The sequence below is a fragment of the Rissa tridactyla genome, chromosome 2 (genome assembly GCF_028500815.1).
Source record: "Rissa tridactyla isolate bRisTri1 chromosome 2, bRisTri1.patW.cur.20221130, whole genome shotgun sequence".
In the NCBI taxonomy this organism is placed as follows: domain Eukaryota; kingdom Metazoa; phylum Chordata; class Aves; order Charadriiformes; family Laridae; genus Rissa; species Rissa tridactyla.
In genome coordinates, this window is record NC_071467.1 from 147,424,802 (window position 1) to 147,445,695 (window position 20,894).

At 42.7% G+C, this 20,894-nt stretch overlaps 1 protein-coding gene and 1 long non-coding RNA gene across 8 annotated transcripts in view; one reads left to right on the forward strand and one right to left on the reverse strand.

Annotated features, from left to right (window-relative positions):
* The first annotated feature begins 461 nt into the window (after positions 1-461).
* Positions 462-20,894, forward strand: part of MLLT10 (MLLT10 histone lysine methyltransferase DOT1L cofactor) — a 146,995-nt gene continuing 126,562 nt past the window's right edge. For 2 of the 7 annotated variants that reach the window (XM_054190444.1, XM_054190446.1), the window contains exons 1-2: positions 11,008-11,176; positions 14,876-14,955. In XM_054190444.1, the coding sequence (XP_054046419.1) occupies positions 11,008-11,176; positions 14,876-14,955 (249 nt within the window). The other 5 variants (XM_054190448.1, XM_054190447.1, XM_054190445.1 and 2 more) reach the window with 5 other exon arrangements.
* On the reverse strand, positions 4,943-10,677 carry LOC128905047 (uncharacterized). Its single transcript, XR_008464734.1, has 3 exons — positions 10,584-10,677; positions 9,654-9,808; positions 4,943-7,804 (listed from the first exon to the last, which is right to left on the reverse strand). It is a non-coding gene; the product is annotated as an uncharacterized LOC128905047 (long non-coding RNA).

Here is a 20,894-nt window from a genome sequence, read left to right on the forward strand (position 1 = left end):
ACAACGTGCTCGGCAACTTAATCTTACGCTAAAAAGCGCAGAGAGAAAAAAAGAAGGGAATACAAACTCTCCCGACATTTGTAGTCACTTCCAAGGTGGACCGTGCATTCTACAGCTGATGGGAACGTGTGTGTTTTGGAGCAAAAAGGAGAGAAGGTAAGCGTTTGTCCTTGTCTCCGCCACTTCGGGTAGAAACAATGAAAGAACAAAGGGAACCACTTCTCCGTGTGAACACTTCGCGTTTTCCTCCCCCGTTTGAGTCTCGTTGCAGAGGGCTGGCGGGGGGGACGGGACGGGACGACGACTCGCTTAAACTTTACCTTTAGAGGCTGGGCGGCGGCGGCGGGGGTGCGAGGGACAGCGAGAAAGTTGCGGAGCGATTTAAATAACACCCCCCCCCCCCGCCCCGTTCACCGCCGCAGCAGAGAGTCGCCGGTTCCATGGCTCTGAACTCACCGCAGAGCCCCCGCCAGGGCCAGCCGCGGCCAGCGGGAGCGGCAGCGGGGCCAGGGCCGTCCCCGGGCCGGGAGCTGGGTGTGCGGGGAGCCGCGGCGGGAAGGACGGATCTCCCTGGTAACCGGCGAGGCGGCGAGAGAGGAGAGCGGAGGTTAGGAGGCGGCGGCGGCGGAGGTGTGTGGGGGGGAATAAAAGTCTGCAATTATTTGCAAATCAAATAAATTGCATCAAAGAGCAAAGAGCGGGCGGGGGAGGGGGTGTGTGCAAACAAACACCGGCGGCGCGCGCGCGGCCTCGCCACGGACCGTTACAAAGGGCGGCAGGGCCGGGCCAGGCCTTGTCCCGTCCCCCGGCCCCGCCGCCCGCCCGGGACGCACAGCCCCGGTGTTTACAGCCGGGACGGGCGGCAGCCCCGGATTGCTGTGAGGGAAGCGCGGGGCCAAGCTGGGCGCTGTGGCGGTGGGTCCCGCCCGTCCGCCGAGGCGCCGCCCGCCATTGGCGCGGGGGCTCTCGGCCGCTGACCTTTCACCCCGCGCCCCCCCCCCCCCGCCGCTTCCTTTGCCGCCCGACCACTCTCCTACCCACAATTCCCCGCGCCGGCCGCGCGCGAGCCTCCCTCCTCGTCCCCCTCCGCTTCCCTCCGCCATCCCAGGAAAAACCGGGAGCGGCGGCGCCGCGGGAGTGGGCCGCGTTTGGACGGGGCGGGAGGCGGCTGGAGCTGCGGGGGAATCCCCTCAGGGACCGTCACCTGCGCGGGGGGGGACACACCGAAACCCGCCGGGCACGCGTGGGAGCGGCGGGGAGGAGGGGAGGCGGAGGCCTGGTCGGCAGGGGCGGGGGGTGAGGGCCCCACCTGCCCGGGACTGGGGGAAGGCAGGGCGCCGGGAAGGGGATTTGCCTGTTGAATATGGCTGGGAGACGTTAATCTCGTGCTTTAAAGTACCTTGTCAGTGGCTTTAAGGAAATGAAATGTGACATTAATCAAATCGCACAAATGTAAACATTTATAAGTTAAATCCTAATATTATGCAATTATTTAAATCAAGACGTGTTTTTTTTTCCTCGGTGTCGTGCTGTAGCTCCCGCTCTCTTCCTCGCGTACTTTTGAGTTTCCCGCTGGATCCTGGCGTCCCCTTTCTCGCCGGATCCCAGTGTCCCTTTTCCTGCTGGATACCAGCGTCCCCTTTCCCGCTGTCTGGTGCTTTTAGTGTGGCAGCCAGGAATGCGCCGTCCTGCTGGACTTTGGCTCACAGGGACCAAAGTTGGCAGCACTATCGCTTACGTAGGGTTCAGTCTCCAAACCAAGCCCGTGGAGATTTAAAAAGCAGTATGCTTTGCATCAATTTGAGGACAAAATCCTCAAATAATGCCTGGGGTTGGGACTGTTTGGGTTTGGTGTTTTTTTTCCCCTTCGTGGGTGCGTGAAACATGTGATCACGCATGGAAACTTGAGGAGGAGGATGAAGTGTGGAGAGATGCCTTCGCAGCCTCGGCGGGGTTTTTAGGCGAGGTGACATGTGGAAGAGCCACTAATGGCGAGTTGGGGGCGAGGGACACGGCCGGGCTAGCAGCAGGTCGAAGGAGCCCGGGCAGATGGGGCACAGGGAGCGGGGCAGGAGGGCTCGCATAGGCAGCCCCAAGCCAGCTCGGGAGGGCTGCAGGTAGCCTGCCAGAGTGGGCTGCCGCCTGGCCACGAGGGCGACTTTCGGGAAAGGCAGCAAAGGCGAGGAGACTCTGTGAGGCTGTTGTCCGCCCCCCCCGCCCCGTCTTCTTCCTCGTCCCTCCCGGTCCTCCCCGTTCGCCTCTCCCGGTGGGGAGAAGGGGGATCCGGGGGTCAGGGAGGAGAACAATGCTTCTATGCGCAGCACCGTCCCCTGAAGGGAAGGAGCGGGCACTGCAGCCCGCGGGTCGGGGCGCCTCTGTAGTGCTGCCTCCTCTCCTGCGGGTAGTGCTCATGGCCTGCGAGGGGACGGACGGACGGACGGACGGACGGGCGGGCGGGAGGTCAGGGGCAGCCGGCGGAGGGGTGAGGGGCTACCGTAGGCCGGCCCTTGCCCGCACCGCCGACCCCGGGATAGGGTCGGGAGCGGGAGCTGGCGGCGGGCCAGCCGGGGCAGACCCACTCGCCCCTTCGGCAAAGGCTCTGGCGCCGGGGGCGGGAGAGTTTTGGGGGTGAGCGGCTGAGAGAGAGAGAGAGAGAGAGAGTAAATCCCTGGGTGCCCTCGTCAGCGCGGCGCGGAACGGGCGGGCTTGCCCGGGGGATTCCAAGGGTGAGCGAGGGTCTCCCGGCAGCGGGGGGAGGGGGCTCCGGGCAGGCTGCTGTAGGGAACACGGAGGGGGCCGCGCCGGCCGGGGTGGGAGCCCCCCCGCGGTCCCCGGCCGCAGGGAAGCGGGGCCGGGCGGCGGCGGCGGGGCCGGTGGAAGTTCGTCCGGGGCTCCCGCTCCTCCCGGCGCTCCCCATTGTTCCCTCGCCGCCTCCTTCGCGCCGCTTTCCGCCGGCGGAGCGAGGGAAGAAGGGACGAGCTCCCGCCGAGGGGCTGCGCTCGCCGGGGTGCGCTCGGGGGGCTTCTGCGAGAAAAGGGGCACATAAGTAGAGAGGAGACTTTAGAAGTGCCTTCTACTGAGGGAGCTGCTGGGAGGCTGTAGCTCACGTGTTACATGAAAGGTAAAAAAAAAACCCCAAACCAACCCAAACCCTCCCCCCACCCCCAACAACCCGCTACCGCGGTGGATTTGTACATAAAGTAACATCTGTTTGTGGGTGGATTTTAGAACTGGGCTTCCTAAGGAAATCGGGAGAAACTGCTCCGAACCACTGGACTTGGAATAATAAATGTAGCCAAAGAGAATTTTGGAAGGAACTCGTCTTAATGGTCTGTTTATAAAAAATGAAGATTAATCTTATCCTGTTTTTCATATAAGCACCGTGTTGTCTGGATTTTATTTTTTTCCCCAAGTGATTGTTATGTGTTTGTTTGAGATATTTTTAAAGATTGGTTTTGTAGGAAAAGTGTTTGTGTCTCTTTCATTTTCCCCTGAAAATAATTAGAAATTAAATTTTTTTTGGTACGCTATTTCGGACCTGAACTTTCTCATGCATTTACATAGAGAAGAATTGACTAGCTTGATGTTCAAGAAAATTTCCAACAAGTGCCCTTGATCTTATAAGGGAAAAAATATGTCTTTGCACGTTGTGTCTGGAAGATTAAATCAAAACGGGTAGGGGCTCATATTTGTGATGAGGAAAGAATTTCTAGAGAACTAGTTATTTTAAGAAAATCCTTTCTAGGAGAACTGTGATTATTTTTAGCAAGTTATCTCCGAGTACGTGAGAATTTATTTTAAAAGATTAGAAGTGATGTCTAGCTTTATTTTTTATTATCTTATTAAATATATCGCCAAGAAATTACCGTTTTGCACAGATTGTGAGCAGCAAGTAAAAGAAGTTAAAGGACGGTGTTTATGGATATCACCTAGCTGAAAATAATTCTGAAGTGACTTTCCTCCCCCCACGCACACTTGGGAAGTTGCATGCTTGCAGTCATTGTTTAAGATAATACAGTTTGGGACTTTCTTTCACTCTTTGTAAACTTGCCGGCTTTTGTGGGACTCCTCCAAATAAAAGCTCAATTCAGTTTAGATGGTAAAAAGCATCTATGTTATTCGAAAGCTGAAGATGCAAGTAATATTTAATAGGAAAACATCACCCTGGTAATATCTAAAGGCATTAACTTTAAGATCGAGGAAAGAAAGATTTTTTTTTTGTTTTGTTTTGTTTTGTTTTACTTCTCCTACTTGAGTATTCCGGAGATGGATTTACTCTTGATTGCTGCTTGGCAATTTTTAAAAGGTAACTACAAATTTAGAAAGCGTCATTCAAAAGGACATTTAATGCTCTCGTATTTACTAAAACAATATATTGCTATTTGAAAACTATCTTATTGAAAGGGAAGATTAAAAAAAATGGTCAGAGAGAGACCGTTTGTTGCCATTCTTCATTGCTCTTTATTTTGTATTTGTGCGGAATGTGTTGACGTATTTAATATATTAAGTTTTTTTCACAAAGGAGCATTGTTGTTACTTTTAATTGGGAAGTACCACGATATAAAAATTACCCACATTCCCGGCTCTGAAGTACCATAGTAAGATTGACAAAAAGTGATCCGAGGCTTGCGCGCTTAATTCGCCAGGAATGTTAAGCTTCCCAGATACACCCTATGTGGTCAAGTTAGACTTGTGCTCTTAGACAGTTTTTAATGGTCAAAATCGTACCTAGAGGAAATGTATGTATGTATATATATATGTGTAATTGAAATTAGATGGTAACTAGCAGTGGGAACGGAGCTCACTGATCGAAAGACTTTTTTTTTTTTATTGCATTTGGCAACCTCTTTCTTTCAGAGACACAATACAATTAATTAACATATTCTGGGGCGTGTTTTTGAGATTGGGAAGTGGTGGCCCCTTGTTGAGAAGAAAACACTTTAAATAAAAAAGTAACATTGTTTTGTCCAAATGGTACTGGGAAAAGCAGAGTAGTATTGCTTATACAGCCCACGGATGCGGTTGATTTACTTCAATTTGCTTTAGCATATAACAAACCAGCTTTTCCTTTCCCACGCCTATATTAGATATATGTGTTTTGTTTATACAAATCCATCTAAAATAGGTCTGTATTTAAGATATTTGATGGGAAATTCAGCATGTAATTTCTCGTATTTAATACGTAGCACAGATACCATTCCTAAATCGAAATCAAATAAATGTGACCTGTGACACAACACAGTATCACACTGCTGATCGCAACACAACAAACATGAAAAAGGGCTATTAATTTATATGGAATGTTAATTTAGCAAATCCTACATAGAGATATGCCCATAGAAGAAAAGTAATGTGAGGCTTGGTTTTGGAGTGATGCTATGTAAATGTATTTAATAAAAATCCAATTAATTAATACATACCTCACAAAAATCCAAACTTTGAAATGAAGTATTCTTCTTTAAAGAAAAGCCCCGTGTTACGTTTAAGTTGCATATAATCTAAATTCCAGAGTTTACTAACACAGCATTTCAGGGCTTAATACAACATTAATATCCAATATGGTTTGCTAGAAGTTTATTTCAGGTTCTTTTGTATTATACTGTAATTATCATTACTTAGACTTGACTCACATAAAAATGTGGTTAACATTTAAATACCTTTTTAATGTAGAGAGTTATAAATTAACTGTCACTTTTAAATCTTTACCTTCTATCACTTAGGGAATGTTAAATCTTTAAAAGGAAATAATCACTGTGCTCAAAAACACCCTGTGCTTGGATTCCTTTATTTAGAATTTTGGGTTGAGATTGTTCATTCAAAGAAAATCCCTTGTTTCATGTTTACTGTAAACCTCAGTCTGAAATTAACATTTAAATGCCAACATTAGTAACGAAAGCAGTACTTGAAAACCACCAATTTTATCCATTGCTGCTAGTTAAGTGGAATTTACCAAAGTCTCCAAAGGTGATAATACAATTAAAAGCAAGAAAATGAATACAATAGTTGGTGGAATTACTTCCCCCTTTCTTTGCAGTCTAAAGAATTACAAAATTTGTAATTACATTTGCACAATAGAAAATAGCACAACGTATGAAGAGGCATGGTGTCCAGGAGATGCACTGACATGACCTTGGATGCTGCTACCTGTACTTGCATAACATATAAATACAGAGCACGCAAACTCCTGCCTGAGCTGTGACTACATGTTAAATGTTGAAACTTTTTCATTATTCAATGCATTGCATTTGGATATGTGTTAAACACAGATTTGAGCAGTATATTAAAGAGTAAGAGAAGAAAGAAAACTTCACTCTTTCCTCGGTATAATTTAAGAGTAAGCATGTAAAGATACATTACCATTTTTAATATGCGTTCTGTAGACATGCTGTATCCTTCATAATTGAACATGGATAGAAATAATTTGTTGGATCTAAGGCAGACTGCCATTTAAAACACACTGCGTGCAAAGGTCAACACACGAGAGTCGCATTTTATTTTGTGCAAAGTGACCATTTTGCTGCTGCCTTCCCACAAATGAAGCAAATACCCACGATTAGAATGTATTTCAGTGAAGACTGTTAATGATTTAAACCCACATAAACAAAAGGCAGACAAGCATCAATGTATTTTAAATGGATAATCAGGAGATGTATTATTCTGCCTATTGAGTATCACTAAGTTATTGCAATTTTCCTGTTTTCAGTTGCATCTGTTTAGCTGCAGCACATGTCCTTTTGCACATAGGTAAAGATCAAAGCTTTCTCAGCAAAGACTCAATCTGAAAATGGAGTAAAAATTGCTGTGAGAAATTTGCTTTCTGGAAAGAAGTGAGTTACCCCACTCTACAGCTCCAAGTTGCAATATCAATCCATGTTTTCTAATATAGTATGCATTTTATATAAAGTCTGTTTTTTCTGTTATTCCTGGAAGACTCTTCTGATGATTATATCCAACTGGTAATGCGGTTTTGTAAATGAAAGACTTTTTCTTGTTCAATGCTTTGTTTCATTCACTAAACGTACAATATTATTTTGCACGTTTTAAGAAAAAAATATAGTGAAATTTAAAGCAAGTACTCCAAAATCTTGGCATCATTGTTAGAACTGATTGATTGGTGGTAAAAATTTAAGGTGAATACCTCTTTATTTTTGTTAATGAAGCTAAAGTGCTATGTGCCAATGTATGTTAACGTTTTTTTGAGGAATTCCTTAAACTTTTAAAAACAATTTGCATTGGAGAGTGTAATTTTCTTTCACTTAAGCATTCACTCTATTTGAAAAAGGATATAAAATCTAAAAAAATCTCAAAACATATGATGTCCTTGCATGTTTCTTACAATCTAACTTGTTTAGCTTCTAGGTTTTGTAGATTCCTTTTAAGAGAATTGGATTTTCTCCTTGCATTTATATAAACAATGAAATTATTCATTCTTACTCACTGGATTATATTCCTCTCTAATTATTTTAATCTCTTATATATCACTATAAGAAGGACAGGCTTTTTTTTTTTTTTCAAACAAGAAAATTGGCCTTCTGTGTCATGTCAGTGCTTATTAAATACTACAATCATAAGAACATATATGCTACAAGATTTTATGTTCTGATTCCATAGCTGTTATAGGCTTACTGTTTGCAGTATTTATTCAGTGGTAACGCATTTCTTTTCCTATTTTGCATTTCAAAGGTCTTCTCTAAATGATTGTTTTACAGAACTATCAAAAGGTTATCTAAATTTTTCCATCAAATATTACACAGTACCATAAGGCGGTAGTCACGGAGTTTCTTTCAGTCCATGTACATTCTTTCTGTAGAAAGAATTAAACAGAAATCCATAAAAAAATACAACAAATGTTTCATTAAATAACTGAACATATTGACTGAATTTTGACCAAAGCAAAATTTCAGACTGTTCACTGCTGAGCTGGTGTGTTACATGGTGTGAGATTAAAATATTTTTATTTGAAAACTATACAGTAGGCTTGTCACGAATATACTCTTGTTGCTGGCATGCAGCTTTAATCAAGTTGTTGCAAAGTGATCAATTTTTTTGGGGTGATGTTTCTTTAAAAATTGAGCCTTAAAATAGCTAGCATTAAAAAAAAAAAAAGACCCGGGAATTGTACTAGTTGCTTTTCAAAGGAGAAATTGCAGGAAGACCTTCTCAATGAATTAAAAAAAAAAAAAAGCTCTGAGAAAAATTTACAATTGTTTGTTATAATACAAGTTTTTCTAAATGTATACATTCATCCAACAAATTAAAATATATTTAATATATTTCCATTTTTAAAGGATATTTATTTTAATTTACCTGTCAGGGAAATAAAGGACAGATTTGCTGCTGTACCATGATTTTTTTTTTTTTTGTCAGGGTTAACAGAATCATTGAGAATGCTTTTTAAATTAGATGTCATTTTCTTGACAAGAATGAAGAAGGGCTGGGACACTGTATCTATCAGCTTCAAATAATTTGCTTTTTTTTAAAACACCAGGATATATTAATTGCTTTATTTCCTTACAAAGTAATTGCTTGCACCTGCAATTTTCAGGGTTATTTTTACAAGCTTTAAAAGTAATAAAAATAATGTTGTAAGTATGTTTTATAATGTAAATAGTTTTATGTTCAAATTTGTATTCAGTGTTGAGATAGGACATTTGGGTGTGGGGCGTTTTTGAGAGCAATCTCTGAGTGATTTTACACAAACTGAAACATACTACATTCCAGTCCCCCCACCCCCGCTTTTTTTACATGTGCCTTAAAAATTTCTAAACTCTCAAGGACACTGGAACATACATTTACAGATAAATGTTTAGAATGTGCCTCAAATGGCTGTGTTAATCGCGTGTTTGGCTGGGCCCTTCATCTAGGAAGCGACCTTCATCATTCCTTTTTTGCCTGCTCTCCATTCTTCCTCTATCTAAATAATTTTACTTAAAACTTTAAAGGAGAGAAAAGAGCTTGACCTAAGATATCCTGCATAAAACTGCAGGCTCAGATGTCTCTAGGGGGTAGAGAGTTGGGCACATCCCACTTCTCCCTTCCATGTAGCAGTTCGTCATTCTCCCATACACAAGTGCAGATGTTTTACTAGTTAACAATGTATAAAATATAACCTGCATATATATATAGGCCTAGGTAGCAACGTGTCCAGGAATGTACATAATTCAGTAGTGATTTGTACAGATACCATATCAACTAAGCTGCCCTTGCAAAATCATAATGACAAATATAGTCCATGCACAAATTCTGTTTCTCTGCCTTTTAGCATGATAATGAAGATAAATCAACGATACCTCCCTTGGCCAACACGAAATAAATAAATAAACAAATAAATGCTGGCCCTGGGGCAAGTGAGTGAGCAGAATTTTGCAAGGCTGCATTTAATTTCTCTGTGCTCCTAACAATCACCACAATTAGTTCCTTCTGCTACAGGCATACCTGCTTACAATGGAGGATTGAATAGCCTGAGATTTTCCTCTCTGCTGACCACCTCAGATCTCTCTCCCCCCAGGTTTTCTTTTTTTTTTTTTTTTTTTTTTTTCCTTTTTTTTTTCTTTTTTTTTTTTCCCCGCCCTCAATTAAAAGAGACAACAGAACTGTTTTACTAACTACCCCACCCCCTCCAAATCGCCCAATTTCTAGAAAGGCATATCCACCTCTAAGTAAAAGTAGAGAACAGCTGTGTTGAAGAATATGTTTGTTTTTGTGTCTCTGTGGCCTCCCTGGTTTCTCTATTTGTCATATCTTCTCTTCAGCATCACTTTCACTGCTGGGGCGGCAACAGCCCCGCAGCGCTGCATCCGCACGGCGACTTTTGGGGGGAGAAGAAAGAGCGGGATTAATAATGCATTAGTTTCACAGCCCCATCGATGGGAAAATAAACAAAATAGGAAAAGTTGTGGCGAGGGCAGGGAAGTGGCGTAATCGCGAGAATGCATTAGTCCTGCAGGCACACCGAGGGGATATAAACAGGATAATAAAAGTTGGGAGCGGGAATGCATTAGTCCTGCAGTCACATCAGGGGGAAAATAAACAAGATAGTAAAAATGATTTCTGCGGGGCGGGATGGGAGGGCGGGAATGGGGCGCGTCCTCCGGCCTTCCTGAAGGGGGCATGAGCGGTGACATCGCGGGTGGGAGCGGGGCGCATGTCTGCCGCCTCCCCCGCCCCCCCACACACCCAGGGGAGGGGGGCAGCAATAAGCCCGGCTAACGCTCGCCCGGGCTGGGGAAGGCAGGCGGTTCCGCACGGGGCTGTCCCGCCAGGCGCGCCCGGCGGCCCGGCCGTTGGGGTTAGGCCGGCCGGGGGAGGTGGGGAAGGGTGAGCGCCATGGCTCGCCCAGGAGACGGAGAGTGGCAGCAGGCCGAGGTGGGTGCCGGGGCGCCGGGCGGGCCGGGTCGGGTCGGGCCGGGCCATCAGGTGCCGGTAGCGGCGCTTCCGGGCGGGCGGAGGCGAGGCGAGGGGCGGGCGGGCCTGGCGGGGCCCCGCTGGCCTCGCGCACGCTCTCTCGTGCGCGGCGGTTGGAGCCGTTGCGGGCGCGAGGCGGGGAGGGGGGGGGGGCGCGCGCGCTCTCAGCGGCGGCTCACGTTCCCTTGGGCGGCTCGTGAACCATCGCGAGGAGGCCCAGGCCGAGGCCTATCCACCCCCCCCACTCCGCTGGCGGGGCGCACTGCGCCTGCGCGCCGGCCCCGCTCCCTCGCCTGTCTGCCTGCCCTGCCGTGGGGTGTCCTCCTCAGCGCGCCGCCGCCGGGCCGCCCCTGCCTGCCGCCCTCCCTCTCTGACTGATATCAGCCTGGCCGGTTGGTCGGGCGGGGGCGAGAAGAGGCGCTCAGCCAGCGGTCATGGGCCCTAAATCATCGCCGTGGCGGCGGTGGCGGCGGCGGCGGCTGAGTGACTGAGGGGAGACACCGCCGGGGGAGGGAGCAGGCAGGGGGTGAAGCGTGTGTGTGTGTGTGTGTGTGTGTGTGTGTGTGCGTGTGTGTTGTTGACGACGGTGTTTTTAACCCTTAGATGGTCTCTAGCGAGCCGTTGCTGCTGCCTGTGTCACTGGAGGGCGAGTTCTCCAATAGCATGAAGGAGATGATCGGCGGCTGCTGCGTGTGCTCCGACGAGAGGGGCTGGGCCGAGAACCCGCTTGTCTACTGCGACGGGCACGGCTGCAATGTCGCAGTGCATCAAGGTGAGTAGGCAGGTGAGTGCCAGCTCACCCGTTCTGGCCTCCAGCCTTGCCACTTCCTTCTTGATGCTCCCTGTCCTCTTCCCTTAGGCCTGCTTCCCTCCCTGCCCCCACCTTGTCCGTTTTTCTCCCCTTATTCTTTCCCTCCCAGCTCCTTCTTGTCACCCATGAAGCCTGTTTCCCTCTTTCTAGGGCCACGTGCTTTCTGGTCTGACCTGTCCTGTCATCTTCTGTCCTTCCAGTCTGTCTGTCTTTTCCCTCGTGTGAGACTTCCTGTATTGTATGACTTCCTATGTTATGGCAACGAGAAAGGAAGAACCCCCCTTCCAGGTTTTTTTTCCTTCCTCCTCGTCTTGTACCTCTTCTGTGTCTATACTTTCCAGTCCGTCTTTGCACCCTGTTAACAACGTCAGCTGCAGCAGTCCAAAGGCTACCTAAAACTCCTTTCCTTCTTTGTGGAACTTCTTACTAATCTCTTTTCTGGCAATTGTTGCTGTATCTCTGTCGTCTTATATGCGATCCCTGTTGTCCCTGCCTTTCCCAAATTAGAAAACATATTTGAGGAGCAGCCAGTAGACGAGGTGGGTTTAGGACTGGAAGAGAGCCGTGTGTAGGAAAGACTTAGCTGTCATGTGATTTCTTCCTCTGCTTGCCTTTCCTTGAATGTCATTTGGCTGATGTTTCCTGGTAGATGAAGAGACTTCCTGTTGTGGTTCTGCAGGGGGAGGATGTTAGTCGGAACGGCTGATGCTGGATTTGTTTGGATTAGTGGAGGCTGGTTGGTTGGTTTCCAGCTCAGCTCAGGAGCTGGCATGTTCCCTCTATGTGTGATTGTTTTGTTTCTGTCAGTGGGTTGATCCTTCTTGTGAGAGCAGAGGGAGAGACTGGGTTCTGCTGCGTATATTGTAAGAAAGGAAGTTATGATGACTTTTGCTTTACGTTCTGCTGCGTATATTGTAAGAAAGGAAGTTATGATGACTTTTGCTTTACGGTAGCTGAAGTAAGGAATAAGATGGTAGTTTCTCTCTGTCAACTCCCAGGCAGTCATATGAACTTTGACTCCTTCTAGATGGTGAACAAATTGGAGGAGACAAAATCTGAAATCCAAATCCAGTTCATTAGTCTGAATGCCTAGGACATAAGAAAATACTATTAATGTGTGTCTCATGCTTGGTCTTAAGTTGTGTTGAAGGTAATATAGCAACTGTTTGTTTCAGGTATATGCTCCTCTGTAAACTGACAAGAAATAATGAGAAATAGTAATAATTTAAAGAGATCTGCAAAAGACTTTCATTATTCTTGTTGATGTTAGAATGAACGCAGAGGGGAGCTGACAGGATCTGTGAAATTAGTCTGGTTTTGAATCAGTTTTTTGTTGGCTTAGGGGCCGAGTAATGTTAACCAGTAAGTTAACTGTGCTTTTGTGGAATCTTAGGATCATGAAAAAGAACACTAAAACATGAATACTTTTAGGAGTCATGCCTGAATCAGCTATTACTTCTGTATTATCTTGGGCCTCCTCCTTTGCATCTAGAACCTTGCTAATATTTTCAGTGAAACAATTTGATCATAGTGGCAGCTGGAGCTGAAATAGTGGAAAAAAAAAAGTCTGTTTTAGGAGGTATTCCTAATGTAGAGACATGCTTCAGTAAATTTGGTACAAGAACACTGAACTTTTTTTTTTTTTTTAAGGTCAGATTGAAATCTGAATTTGAATTTGGTGCAAAGTGTGTTTAAAAAAAAAAAAAAAAAAAAAAAAAAAAAGTACTGCTGCTTCTAAGTCCAGTTGTAGAGGTTGTATGAATAGAAGAACTGTATGTTTTGATTTACTATATCATTAACGTTTTACATTTTGGATTTGGTGCATCATGTGGAGGTGGTAGGAGAAGCGCATCTGCTCTTTTTGTAGTCCTTCTGTAGTAAAAGTAGTAGTTCTCATGATTAAAGTTGGTAGTCCTTATTTGAAGTTTGGACAGCAGTATTACCTGTGAGACTTTATTAACTGCATTTTTTGTTATGATAATTATTTTTAGTTCAGAGGAAACTGCTTTTCAAGTGTTAAGTCATTGGCAAGTTGTGGAGGACAAAAAATCTCTTAATGTGTTTAAAGAACCTTTGAGTAGTCATGGAAATACAAACCAAAGGAAGTCTTGGAACTCAATAAACAGTATCACAGTGTATCAGAACACAAACCTTTGGTGGGCTTTTTCAGGCTTTAGGTGTACTGTGTTACGTTTGCAGATACAAAAGTACTTCACTTCAACTTTGGTCTTTGCCTGACTGGTGTTGCCTTTGGATCTAATTGCCAGCCCCATCTCTGAGTTGCATTCTGTAATTTGTTTCTTACTCTGCACTGTCTCTTGCTAATTTAAATGTGTGATTGCACATTTAAAGTCTCCCTCTTAATTTCTAAAGAGGAATTCAAAGTCCCCCTCATCTGTGGTTAATATAGATGCAAGGAAAACAAGATGTTTTTTCTTTATTATACGGTAGAAAGGCCTTATTAAGATAGTTTGGTCTGTCAGTACTTGGATAATGTTTTTGAAAATCTGATAACTGATCTTAATATGACTACATGTGTGTATATAATAGGAAATTATTTCATTGACTTTCCTTCATAGATGGAAAGAAATATATATGATCATGAGATATATCTCATCTTTTCTCTTAACTATTAATTTATCATATATATTTCTTTTCTAGTTACACACTTAAACCAGGTTTTCTTATTTATGTAGCATATGATTGTCGGGAATTGAGATATTAAAAGTGTGATGTTAGATTCAAGACTACTTTTTTTGAGGAAGGCTTTTTGATTCTTTGTTATTAGTTGTTAAACCCATAGAGATACTAGAATATACTCACAGCACTTGTGTTCTTGTATTTTCATTCCCTCAGCAGTTCTTAAGGCTTCTTGATCTGTGCGTTTTGAACGTGAACAGTATTGCCAAATTGCTAATCTCTGTTTTCTGTGGGATTTCTTATCAAACTCCTGCGTTGTTTCTATACTATAAAAATACAGGTGACAATCTTGCAGAGAAATCTGCATGTCTCAAAATCTCTTTCCTAAGATTTTTTTTTTCTTTTTAACCTGGCTATAGTTGCAACAGATCCGAGCCCTGATGCTCAGTTTAGTTTGTATTTGCTCCATATGAATTTTCAGGGGAAAAAATAAGCAAGCTTTGTATCTTTGTTCAGTTTGTTATGGATTTCTTACTTAAGTTATTTTACTTATGAAGTGTAAGAGAACCTGATCACAATTAAGTGCATGCATGTTTTATGACAAACTTGGATTTGTTAGTTGCTTTTAGTTTTGTCTTAAAAATACCATAAATGATGTGTTTGTTATTGTGAAGTGTTTTACCTGTTTTGCTAGTAAATAAATAGCAAAACAGATCACATGTGAAACACTGCTGCTTTTGAATGGCTATATTACTTTTCAAGATAGTCAGTACTTTTTTTTATGTAACAAATTTATTTAATGAATTTAGCATAATTTTTTAAGTGGAAGATTATTGTACTTCATTTCTAGTACCATTGTGATAGGATTTCATGTGCAATGTATAGATGTCAATTTGACTTATTAAAATGGTGGGATATCAACTAATACTAAGCTTTTTTTTTTTGTTTTAATAACATTCATATTAGTAGTACTGCAGTGCTGCTTATGTTTGCTGAAATATTTTGTCTTGTTCAAAACAGCTTGCTATGGAATTGTTCAAGTACCCACTGGACCTTGGTTTTGCAGGAAGTGTGAATCTCAGGAAAGAGCAGCCAGAGTGGTATGTGCTTTGTTTATTCAGTAATGCTAGTTATAATGCTTGTGTGGATAATATTTACCCAAGTATCCCAGTAATAATAGAAAATAGCTTAGCTTTCTGTCATAATTCCATCTAGATGCCATTCAGAAAGACTTGTTTTCTTTTTTTTCTTTTTTTTTTTTTTTAACTATCTCTAAGTATTCTTACAATTTCTGTGTTTGGGGGTTTGTGTTGTTTGTGTGTGTCCTCAACTGTTTCATAGATTATTTTCTTCTTATCTGTGGTGTGGGTTTTGTGTTATTTTCTCAGTTTAATACTTACATAGTTAGGTTCAGGGAGGAAATAGAATCTGTGTCCAATTTTCTTTTACAGCAACTTTAGACTCCCAGTTGAAAGCTTAACCAATAAGTACTGTTCTTAATTTGGGAATCTAATGCTTACTTGGAATGTGACACTTATAACTGAAGAAACGTTTTCTTTCTCTGTCTTTTTAATTTTTTATGGTAAATATTGGGGATTCAGATACCACCCCAACACTCTCTTTTTTTTCTTGATTACATAAGTTTTTTTTTTTTTTTTGATCAGGCTTGTATGTTATTAGATCAAGCTGCATGATATCAGGCCTTTTTAGAAAAAGACAATCAAGTTTCTCGCTACTTGGTGCTTTTTAGTTTGTCTTCCAGCAAAAGATAAAATAAGAGTATTTAGACTCTCAGTAAGAGTGAGAACTCAATAAGACTAAGCTATTCATTTGCCGCTGAAAATGTTTTTCATATATAAATTGGAAGAGAAGGTGGTGCAGCATCTTAGGGCAACGCGTAAACTGTTTCTGACTTTCATATCTAAAGGCAAATGAAGAGCCTGAGACGGAATTTTTGGTTACTGTCAGTGACTGGCAAAGTGTTTACATGAGCTGTTTGCTGTGCCTATTTCCTTTTCTAATATAAAGTACTGTAGAAATAGTAGGATGACTTAATGTTGTGTGAATTTTTGGCACAGAACTGAAGAATCTTGTTCCTCCACTTTTTCCCCAACTTGCTTCTAATGTTTTAATGCTCTAGTAGCTTAGACTTTGTTACTCTTTCCAAAGCAGACCTGTTGGTGGGAGCAAGAATGGATTTATTTCTATGTACTTTCCAAATATTTGTCAACAGAAGATCAAAATTGCCACACTTTCTAAAGAAAGGCTGTTTCTTTTCTTGGGAATACCATCAGCAATGTAAAGTTTTAAGAGTACCATTTTTTAATGTTGCTGAGTTTGATGTATACAGGTTCACAGCAAAGTTGAAAATATAGAGGGGGGAAAAGTGAGGTGGTGGCCAGAAGGAGGATTTGTCTTGTGCGTGGTAGGGAATTCTCATCAGGATTTAGAATATGATTATTCCTGACTTCTGACATAGGGAATGAAGAAGAACGGTACTGAGTTCTAAAATAGTGTTTCACTGTATTCTGATAATTTTGTGAATTTACCAAAGAGAATAGCTTTGATAGGCATTATACTGCTTTTCTTCACCGTTTGAAGTTAAGAAGGAATAGTGATGAACTTAACTGAATTCTCTGCCCGGTGTATTCTATTCTTGTTTCCACCTAACAGGGTCCGTTTATGATACAGTTCAACAAGTTAATTACTGATCTTGTTTTGAAAAAGAAAATTAAAAAAGTCTTTCTCATTTGTAATATAGCATAGGTTTAAATGGTTCTTAAGTGAAACTAATTGCGTGTGAGGTAGAACACATTGGCAACAGTTGAAGTTTTACCAACTACTTGTATGTTAGTGAGTTAGAAGCCTGGTGTCTGTCTCTGAGATGTCTTGGAGAAGCCCTTAAAATTCAAAAACTAAACTGAAGCTCTGACTTCAATATGAAAACAGGAACTTTATTGTAACCAGTTTATCAGACTTGGAAGTTGCATCATGCTTACTTGCAAAAGCAAACCTCCATATCATCACTGTAGGAGGCTGAAGCTTAGTTTTTCTGTTGGCCTTTTTGTCTAGAAACAAAACCAGAATTAAATTTACTGTATTACATTGAACATGCTTCTACTTACTTATTTTTAATCTTTAAAAAGACCTGAGTCTTGTACTCAAGACATATTTTTCCCTGCTGATGCTGTCTGCATTGTGTGTTTTTTGGAGTTCCAGTTGACAGCTGGGGTGAAATCATGACAGGGGTGTGTTGTGGATTTTTTCTTTTTTTTTTTTTTTTTTCTTTAAGCTGCAGTAACTGGGCAAATAAATCCATTCTGGTAAGAGACCAGGGTTAATTGCTTGCACTGAAATTAGTCTTGCTTTAACAACTGAAAGAAACTAACTCAGGAGCATGTAACTCAAGTAGGTGGCTCACTAGAGAACTTCTTTTAACAGCAGGTTAGAGCGGTTGGCTTCCCGTATACTTTCAGCTGTTATACACTGGTATCTACTGTATTGCCTTTCTTCTGTGTGCTGCCACTAAGCTGGTACATACTGCTTGTCAGTGAAAGTGGAGGCTGATTATTAATTTTTTTTTAGCTGCACAAACCACTTTATTTTTGATTGTGAGGTGGTAGCCAGTGTCTTGGGTTTTGAATGGTCAACTACTAGTTAGAAAGCACAGTTCCATACCTGGCAAGTAATACTGACTCTTGCCTCTAGCAGAGTCATGTTTTTGTGTATGTGAGAGAAACTGCGATTTTTGTAAACCCGAACTGTTCAGATAATGGACACATTGGGGTGTCTCGTAATTGTTTGACTTACCTTATAAACATGCATATGTAGTACGTAATAAATAGAAGGCTGTAATCTCAGTGTGTACTTTTTACAATCACTATGTAAGTTTTTAACTATTGCTCAAAAAGTCTTAATTTTTCCTAAATCAGCTAATTTATCTTAGCTGACCTATGGTAAGCTTGGAATGTGAAGCTCTTCACGATGGGTGGCGACTGCTCTCAGCTTTGTCTGTGTCAGCGCCAGCTGTTATTACCCTGCATAGCAGGCCCTTTTGATGTCTTCAGATGTACCTGAACTTCTGAATCAAAAAGCAGGGCAGATGCACGTTGATGTAGGAAAAAGTAATATTGGGTTCCATGTGAGGATGTATGTACCTGGAGCAGTACATACTGTCTTGGGAAACTGGATGTTGTCCAGGGACTGATAGTACTGGTATCCAAAGAGAGACTAGAGAAGCTAAGTTTAGGAAATGTAGCACAACTGTTCAAAAAGGCTTTTTTCCCCTATCATCCTATTATGTGTCAAACATCTTTCTTGATGATCTTATTTTAAGAATGATTTAATTACAGTATATAGTGAGGTATAAATAGACAATGTGTTTATGGTTTACTACAAGCTACTACTATTCATGCTTGTCACGAAGAAGCTGGAATAATCCATGTAATAGAGATAACAGGCAGCACAGAGGCATCCAACATTTGTACAAACAGTTAGCTTGGTCAGGCTTATTGGCTACGTGTAGATGCTGGTCCTTGTGAATTCAGAGAATTCAGAGACCAGGAGATCTCAGTACTGAACTTCAGTGTTATGAATTCCAGGAAGTTTTACTGCCTCAAGCACAGCTCAGCTTGTACATGTGAAGTCAGATTGTTTGCAGCATCGCAAGTGAATTAATATGCTATTGATCTGTTTCACTGGAATATGTATATTACAAGCCTGTCACTGTGTCTGGAAGAGTGTTTGGATTTGGTACAGATTATTCTAACATCGTAAAGGTGGTGCTTTTTCCACTTGGCATTTCTCTGTTAGTTTTTCTTTTGATGGGGTGGCTTATGAAGTTGAATGCAGTACTGACCCAGAACATTTGTGTGACAATACAGCTGGTCTAATAAGCCACCTGGATTTTAGTCCTGGGGAATGTGTTGAGGGGGCTGTGACTCCCTGTGGAGCTAGCCACATAAGATTTGAGATAGTATTCATCTGGATCTCAGCTGAATCTAGTGTAACTGGAGTCTCTGCACTTGCACATGTGTTTCTTGGAACTCTGTGTGGAGACCAAAAGACTGTCATTGCAGAGTCAGTTTAGATCATACACTACTTAAAACGTAAGAATTCAGAGCTGTAGAAAAGCAGCTATACTGTTTATCTCCAAAGCCAGTTCAGGTATATTGTGCTCTCATAGTGATAGGTTCCTGCTAATAATCCTGCCAGACCCAAGCTATTCCTGCATCTGTTGCACAGATATCCACTGTCTGAACACTTGATTTTTTTATTTTCTTTTTTTTTAATCTTTAATATAACAACGGTTGTAGTTCTCCTCTCCAAGTTCCGTTTTTTTAAAAAATCTTTCATCACATGCATCTCCAAGTTTGTTATTGTGGAGTTGCTCATAAGAGTTGTATGATGTATCCATAGTTTAACACCCCAACCCCAGAATTTGTGTTGTATAAAGTAACTGTAGGTGGAGTATTATTTGCCTTTTGCCTAAGCAGAAGGAGGCAAAGAAAGAGGAAATAGGAATGTAGGCTTTCGATATGCAGATAGGTTTGTGATTGGAGGTCTGACAGCTCTGGCTCAACAGGCTGCCTCTAGGGGAATGGAATCTCTGTGCCTGTGCTTAGAATCGGTTTTGATGTGGTTATTACACCTGTACCTGTAAGTTAGAATGCACACTGATAAATATGGTCACAATAGAGACGAACTAAACTTAGTTTTAGAAGAAGAAAACTTGCTGTTTTCTTTTTTTCTTTGATTTGAAATACTGTCCACAAAATCATTCATGACTAATATCCTATGCATTCTCTTTGAAGATATCTCTTGAAATAATTCTTAAGGAAATTTTGAAATGAATGTTTTTTTATTGTGCATCCATAATTTTTTTTAAAGGACACTTTATATCAGAATATTACCACGATTACTTTAAGAATACTATAACAAGTAGTTTTTGCTACTTTATATTGCTTTAGTTTTGAGCATACAACACAAAAAATCACCTAAGTACTTGTGTTATTTGTGTGACTTTTACACAGCAGTAGAATCATAAACTTCTAAATGTAAACTTCTAAATAAGAGAAGAAAAAAAGACTGTAAAATACAAATTGCTAGTAGAGTTTTTTTTATAAATATGAGAAACTGCTACTTATTAACAATATTCTCCTGCTTCCTCCTTCCCCCTCTTCCACAAAAAAACCCCCACACCGACAACACAGTCTGGGCTTTTATGAATGGCTATGGAGTCTGGAAGGCAGTGAATGCTTGTTTGTAGCTGGATAACTGGAATAAAGAGTCTGACTAAAGATACTTAGGCACAGCAAGTTGTTTTGGGTTTGCGTGGCAAGGTTTTTGTAGCGAAGGGGGTATAGGGGGGACTTTCTGTGAGAAGCTGCTAGAAGCTTCCACCATGTCCGATAGAGCCAATGCCAGCTGGCTCCAAGACTTGGCCGAGGCTGAGCCAATCAGCAATGGTGGTAGTGCCTCTGGGATAACATATTTAAGAAGGGGGGAAAAACCCAACTGTGCAATTGCAGCCAGAAGAGAGGAGCGAGAGTATATGAGAACAACTCCTCTGCAGACACTAAGGTCAGTGAAGAAGGACGGGGAGGAGGTGCTCCAGGCACCAGAACAGAGATTCTGCTGCAGCCCGTAGTGAAGACCATGGTGAGGCAGGCTGTCCCCCTGCAGCCCACGTAGGTTAATGATGGAGCAGATATCCACCTGCAGCCTGTAGAGGACCCCACATCGGAGCAGGTGGATGCCTGAAGGAGGCTGTGACCCAGTGGGAAGTCTGTGCTGGAGCAAGCTCCCGGCAGGACCTGTGGCCCTGTGCAGAAAGGAGCCCACACTGGAGCAAATTTGTGGGCAGGACTTGTGATCTCATGGGGGACCCATGCTGGAGCAGGGTATTCCTGAAGGACTGCACCCTGTGGAAGGGACCCATGCTGGAGGATTTCACGCAGAATGTGGGAAGGACTCATGTTGGAAAAGTTTGTGGAGGACTGTCTCCCATGGGAGGGACCTCACAATGGAGCAAGGGAAG